The 7,058-nt window shown below is 28.1% G+C and overlaps 1 protein-coding gene across 1 annotated transcript; it reads right to left on the bottom strand.

Moving 5' to 3' along the window:
- Positions 1 to 4,030: 4,030 nt before the first annotated feature.
- Positions 4,031 to 6,454, bottom strand: LOC120159652 (homeobox-leucine zipper protein ATHB-6-like). Its single transcript, XM_039170222.1, has 4 exons — positions 6,124 to 6,454; positions 5,642 to 6,027; positions 5,188 to 5,547; positions 4,031 to 4,159 (listed from the first exon to the last, which is right to left on the bottom strand). Exons 1-3 carry the CDS (start codon positions 6,182 to 6,184, stop codon positions 5,206 to 5,208), a joined length of 789 nt encoding a protein of 262 aa, XP_039026153.1. The 5' UTR covers positions 6,185 to 6,454; the 3' UTR covers positions 4,031 to 4,159; positions 5,188 to 5,205.
- Positions 6,455 to 7,058: the final 604 nt, after the last annotated feature.

Below are 7,058 nucleotides of genomic sequence, written 5' to 3'. Positions count from 1 at the left end.
AAGATTTATGAAGATAGTGTGGTCAAATTTCAATTCCCTCTAACAAGAGAATTGGATTCTATCTATTCTTAGATGAAATTCACTTTTCCTCGTTTGATGGAAAGTTGAAACCATGAGGGATTCCAATTCCCTTAAAAAACTTGAACCAAACATGAGAAAGTGGTAGAATTGAATTTCAATTTCCATCAATTTTAAGAAATTCTACCGAATTAAACCCACCTTATATTTGAGGTATCCAATCATGTGGCGTTGCTTTCTAGGGTATCCCTTTAATCATCTTTTGTCTTTTAACTGTTTAAAGCTTCGACCATGGCCATGATGATGACTAGACTGTCAAAATAAATTTTAAAAATTTAAAATCATTTGAATTATGGTATTTTAATTTTAATTTAATATTATTAATTGAAATAAAAATATTTTTATTTAATTTATATGTTAAAAATTATTTGAATTTAATATTTTAAATTTAATACCATGAATCAAAATGAAATAGATCTTAGGGTACGTTTGGTTCACGGAATGTAAGATTATTTGTATGAATAGGATTACTGGCAGTAATAAGATTACTAGAAATGTTGTATTTTGTGTTTGGTTCGTTTAGCAAGAATGTAAGATTACAATGTTTGGTTAAAGGAATAAAAGATTATTAGAATGCATATTTTACCAAATTGTCCTTATTATATATTTATTTTTTTAACAAGTTGAATTCTACTATAATTAATTTATATATTTTCTTTAAAAAAAATTAAATTCATAAAATTTATATAACTTTTTTTACAAAATTGAAAAGATAAACATGTTTAATGAAAGGGCAAAATTTTATTTTAACCCCTGAACTTCATATAAAATTCTAATTATAGACTTTTTGTAAATGTAAAATAGTTTAAGGATAAATTTGTAATTTAACCTTCACAGAATTTTTTTTATTCAAAGACAGAATAATCATATTTTTGAAAAAAAATTAAGGGCATTTTACTCCAAAACATCGGGAATGTAACAATATATAAGAGAATGAGGTAATCACATTCCTAGTAATATACTCCCAAAATATCACTGTTAGGAATAACTTATTACCGGGGATTGGGAATATTTGCCAACCAAACAAGAGAATGACATTCCATTCCCCTAGTAATGTGAGATACCCTGAACTAAACACCCTTTAGGCCCCGTTTAGTTCAAGGAATGTTGTATTACTGGGGGAATGAAATCTTATTCCCCGTTTGGTTGACCGATAATCCCATTCCCGGTAATCTTTTATTACCAACAGTAGATTTTTTTGGGTATATTATTGGGAATGTGATTACCTCCTTCCCTTAGGTATTGTTGGATTATCAGCTTTTTGGACTAAACTACCCTTAATTATTTTTCAAAAATATCATTCTTTTGTCGTTTAATAATAAAAATTCTACGAATGTTAAATTAAAAATTTATCCTTAAACTATTTTATATTTACAAAAAAAATCTATAATTAAAATTTTAAATAAAGTTCAGGGGTTAAAATAAAATTTACCCTTTCATTAAACCTATTTATCTTTTCAATTTTATAAAAAATATTATAGAAATTTTATGAATTTAAATTTTTTAAAGAAAATATATAAATTAATTATAGTAATATTATAGTAGAATTTAACTTGTTAAAAATAAATATATAATAAGGACAATTTGGTTAAATATACATTCTAATAATCTTTTATTCCTTTAACCAAACATGATAATCTTACATTCCTGCTAAACCAACCAAACACAAAATACAACATTCTCAGTAATCATATTCCTTGGTAATCTTTTATTCCCACTGGTAATCTTACATTCCGTGAACCAAATGCACCCTTAGTGTTTCTTACATATTTAATACAAGACATATATTTATACAAATTTATATGTTAAAATATCATATAAATAATTACTATTTGAAATAATATAAAACTGTCTCCATTTTAAATGGATAAAAATGTAAATTAAAGATAAACTAATTGAAAGTAGAAATTAACTCTTTTTTTCTATTTATTAAATGATTTGTTCATGCAATATTAATAAAAAATATAAATTTGGAGATAAAATAGTTATATATATATAACTATTTCCATTTAATATTAAATAAATTTACTTAAGTGAGATTAATAAAAATATATAAATTAGGAGATGATGTGATTGAGCATAAAATTTATCGTTTTTATTAACAAATAAATTTATGAGTAAACTACATTTTTTCACCCAAATAAGTTTTATGAGTTTTTCATAAGTTAATTCAGGAAAGTTTATTTTTGAACCGTGATTACACAATTAACAGTTGGATGACGAAAAAAGTAAAATTCAAAAATTAAGTGAATTTTTTAAAAATTAAATGGCAAAAATATAATTACAATAAAAATCGAGCGATTAAATACATATTTCTCTATAAATTTATTTAATTGGAATATTGATAAAATTAAATTTGTATTATAATTATTACAAATGTTATTATAAAAAATCATTTAAAAAAAGTATTCAAATAGAGTTACAATCCTTATTTATAACTGTGATAATTTGATTAATAATAAGAATAACAAATATTATTATTTATAGAATCAAATTCTTACCGGTAATTAAATTAATTTTTATTATAAATCTATTGGTCGAAGATTATTTAACGATTGAATTTATTTGAATAAAAATTCTTAACGATCGTATGTGTTTTCTCTATAAATATAAAGAGATGAAATCATTTTTGTAATTTCTACAACTTTTAAAGTTTGAGGTTAAAAGAATATTTTTGAAAATATCATATTTTGAGATATGAGAATTTTATGTATTTGTGCTCTTTGAGAACTTAATGTTCATAATTTATTATTATTATTTTTTCTTTGGGGGATAAACAACATCAAACCACATCTCTCGCAGTTCATCTAGTTTTAATTATTTTTCTGCTCACAAATTTCTAATAAGTGCTATCAGAATTATAATTAAAGTTGTTCAGTTTCGAAAAAATTTATTAATGTGAATTGTTTTAGTGATATTGGAGACACGTGAATTTTTAGTTAATCTAAATTACTCTAACAAATATTATGTGATAATTGAAATTATTAAAGACTTATCAATATTACTTAAATAGATATATAATTTACATACAAATTTAAATTTTTGAAGACTTGAAATCAAATGTCCAGATGAAATTTATGACAATGAGGAGATTGTTATATATTAGTGCGATCAAGTTGTATTTTATTATAATTATAGGTGTCGTAAATTATTTGGTGATTAAGTTTATTTGAATAAAAATTTGTATGAAATAAGAATTCTTAGTGATCAAATTTGTTTTATCTATAAATATAAAATGATCTTACCTTTAGAATTATGAGACATAATTATTTTGAAGAGAAATAATATTTTTGTGATATATATAACTTTAAGGTTTTTGTTGTATATATAAGTTTTGTAGGGATGCTGGAAGAGTGTTTTGAGAAATATAGAGTTTTGAAATATATATCGAGTTTTATGATACAATAAAGTTCATGTATTTTGTAATACCCTCATATCGATACGACTGACTCTATCCGATCTGAGATGTTACATTAAGATCATCGGAGCAATTCACACTGAAAATTCAAAAAAATTAAAATTTTTGTTAAAATATTTAAAAATCTTAAAACAATTTCTATATTAATTCAAAATCATTCATATATTAAAAAAAGAATTCAATCATAGAAAATAATATACAAGTTTTAAACTCAAAAAAAAAAAAAAACTTACATGTCTTCTAATTATATATATACCAAACTCTACAAGTGAGCCATCGAATACATAACTACTGAATAATACTAAAGTCCAAATTGACATATGGTAAATCGATTAATGTTCTATAATAAAAACTGAACCGAATACACTCCTAAGCGGATGATTATTTACTTTATTATTTTTCCCCTGCTTTTTCACCGTTACAATGAAAAAGATTTACTTTTCCACAATGGATTTTTGAAGATTTTTTCCCATTTACAGCTGAAGAAGGTAAGACAAAAACGCTTCCAAATACGAATCATTCCCCCACACTCCCGCCCACCACATTCGCCACCGCAGTGGTCACTCGCAACCCATTCGCTGACTACTTCCGCGGCGGCCCCCACCTCATCCCTCTGCTCCTCCTTCTTCAGACAAAATTCTCGGAGAGTTCGACTTTATTTTTCTAAAGAGAAAATAACTTTAATGATAAAAAATGTCTTATAATATACGATTTTAACTATTTTTTTTAATTTATGAAAATAACCAATAAATTTACAACGCGAACTCTAATTTTGCGACACAGTTTCTAAATTCGCAATGTTAATTAACGATATAGGTAAACACCACTATCCCAACGTGAATTTCGTTTTCGCAACGTTAATTACTGACATAGGTAAACACAACTATCGCAACGCGAATTTCGTAAATCGAATTCGTCAATTTCGTAACTTAATTACCTATATAGGTAAACACGGTAGAAAAATCCGATAAAAAAACTCGAATTCGACAATTTTAAAACTGAGTTACGAATTTACCAAATTCGTATTGCAAAATGTAAAATCTCGCCTCAGTTCGTTTATTTGGTTAAAGTTAAACAAACGAACGAATGAACATAACATATGCTCGTTCGTGTTTGTTTAATTCATTTATAGGCGTACATTTAGCTGAGTGATTTATACGTGGACTTAACAACTGAGATGCCTCAGGTTGAAAACACTCCAGTGCATTTTATGTTCTTTAATTTTTTCTTTAAGAGGCGAGATTTGACATTTCGCAACACGAAATTGTTAAATTCGTAACTCAGTTTTAAAATTATCGAATTCAAAATTTTTTACCAGATTTTTTCTATTGTGTTTATTTATGTCGGTAATTAGTGTTACGAAAACGAAATTCGTGTTGCGATAATTGTGTTTACTTATATTAATAATTAGCGTTGCGATAGTTGTGTTTACCTATATCGGTAATTAGCGTTGCAAATTTAAAAAATCGTATTTTAAATTTGAAAAATCGCGTTGCGAATTTAGAAAATCGTATTATGAATTTAGAAAATAGCGTTACGAATTTAAAAACTATGTTGCGAAATTAAAATTTACATTATGAATTTGTTGGTTATTTTTATAAATTCAAAATAAATTTAATTAAAATAATATATTATAAAATATTTTCGATCAATACATTATTTTCTCTTTTTTAAATCCCATAATTTCATACCCTGTTGATTCAGTCCCATCATTGAAGATTCAGAGCTTTCTCATCGGCAAAGAAATTGCAAACTTCATCTGCAGTACTACTGATGAAATCATGCTCTTCCATCTTCACATAACTCGTTTTAAACAACTGGAAGCAACTGCTCATGGAGGACGGCGATGAACACGCCGCCGCGTTGCTTGGGCTACCGCCGTTGCTATCTCCGTTGCTGTTGTTGTCTTCGTTCAAGATAGCGCTCGAATCACTATCCGACGATCCGTCTTTCATTTCCGGGAAAACGCCGCCACCTCCACCGACTGATCCACTGCCGCGGTTCAGTTCCGCAACCGGCTGCTCGTTAATCTTATCCTTCAGTTCATTAATCTGCACCATTTTCAGACCTTCAACTTTGGTTACAAATTAAACCCAGAGATTCCCGAGCTTACTATAATAAATCAATCGATTATTATCAATTTACCTGTTTGAGAAGAGCTTCATTTTCATGGCGGAGGGTATTGTAATTGAGCTTAAGAGGTTCGTAACTGGTTTTAAGAACACCGTAATCTCTCTCCAATTGCTTGGTTTTCCATCTAGCGCGTCGGTTCTGGAACCAGACAGCAACTTGTCGTGGTTGCAAGCCGAGTTCTTGAGCGAGTTTCGTTTTCCGTTCGGGTTCGAGCTTGTTTTGGACTTCGAAATTCTTCTCCAATGCCTTCACTTGATCTAATCTTAATCGTCTCTTCTTTCCGCCGCCGCCATTGCCGACCGTCAATTCTTCGAAACAACCTTCTTCATCTAATCCATCCAACATCGACTGAAACTCCCTACTGTAAACATTGTTGCTGTTTCTGGGACCATCTTCATCTGTACCAAAATCAAAACATAATCAACAACGATTAAGACACTGAGAACACCAAAGACTGTTGTTTTGTAATAAAATATTGTTTTGTTTTATTAGACCTGACGTTGGGCAAATAGCCATCAAAGCACCCAAAGAATCTGAGCTTCCAGATCTCTTCATGGTGGATGATGAAATGAACAATTTTTTTTCTTCTTTTTTTTTGGATGTCAGATCTTTTATTCTTTAAAAATTGTCAATGGATGTTGTTGTTAAAGAGATTCAACCAAGATTGAAACTCAAACAATAACCAAATTGTTCATAAGTTGTAGCATTTTACAACTAAAGAGAAATAATAATCACTGTCCTGTCTTAATTTCTCCACCATTTTTGTTCTTCTTTAACACAGTTCCCATCAAACAAGGAAAACAAAGAAACCAACAAAACTAGAAAAAAAAATCTTTTTTTCTTTTACATTATAATGTAGAATGGAAAATTACGGAGAAATAAAGGAAGCTTTTATCATGTGACAGGGAGAGAGTAGAGAGATGAAAATTGAAAGGGAAGAAATAGAAGCAGGTAGCGGAGCAGTGTTTCCCCCATATGCTTTAAATAAAAGCAAGATGGGTCATGTTTGGGGTTAGGTACTTAGGTACGATTAGCAAGCAAATTCAAATGAAACCAAAATCCATTCCAAATGCAATTTTTAGTTTTTTCTAAGAATTCTTTTCTTTAGAAGAGGTACCTAAGAATTCTAATTTAATGTGTTCGGTGACGTGTTATTTATTTTAATTATATATATTTTAGAAAGGTTTAGTTATAAAAAAGTGTTTAAATTATATATATTTTCTCATTTAGATGATTAAACTTTTTTCGGTTAATGAGGGTGTCTAACGTTATGAACCTTATCATTTTAGGGTTCTTGTCCGTAACAGACGTTAAAAGAGGATGTTAAATGACACGAGTTGCTCTTATTTTAAAAAAAATTATTTAAAAACTTAGAAATATTATTATACATAAAAATACTAATTTCTCTAAAATAAAAAAGCTAAAATCC

The sequence above is a fragment of the Hibiscus syriacus genome, unplaced genomic scaffold, assembly GCF_006381635.1.
Source record: "Hibiscus syriacus cultivar Baekdansim isolate YM2019G1 unplaced genomic scaffold, ASM638163v2 tig00111372_pilon, whole genome shotgun sequence".
In the NCBI taxonomy this organism is placed as follows: domain Eukaryota; kingdom Viridiplantae; phylum Streptophyta; class Magnoliopsida; order Malvales; family Malvaceae; genus Hibiscus; species Hibiscus syriacus.
Note: the sequence above shows the minus strand (reverse complement) of the source record. Positions and strands in the feature narration are given on the sequence as shown.

Coding starts and splice junctions, on each gene's coding strand:
- LOC120159652 (XM_039170222.1), bottom strand. CDS start 6,184: ATGAAGAGATCTGGAAGCTCAGATTCTTTGGGTGCTTTGATGGCTATT. Junction 6,028..6,123: donor GGCTATTTGCCCAACGTCAG/GTCTAATAAAAC, acceptor ATTTTGGTACAG/ATGAAGATGGTCCCAGAAAC. Junction 5,548..5,641: donor ATGAAGCTCTTCTCAAACAG/GTAAATTGATAA, acceptor AAAATGGTGCAG/ATTAATGAACTGAAGGATAA.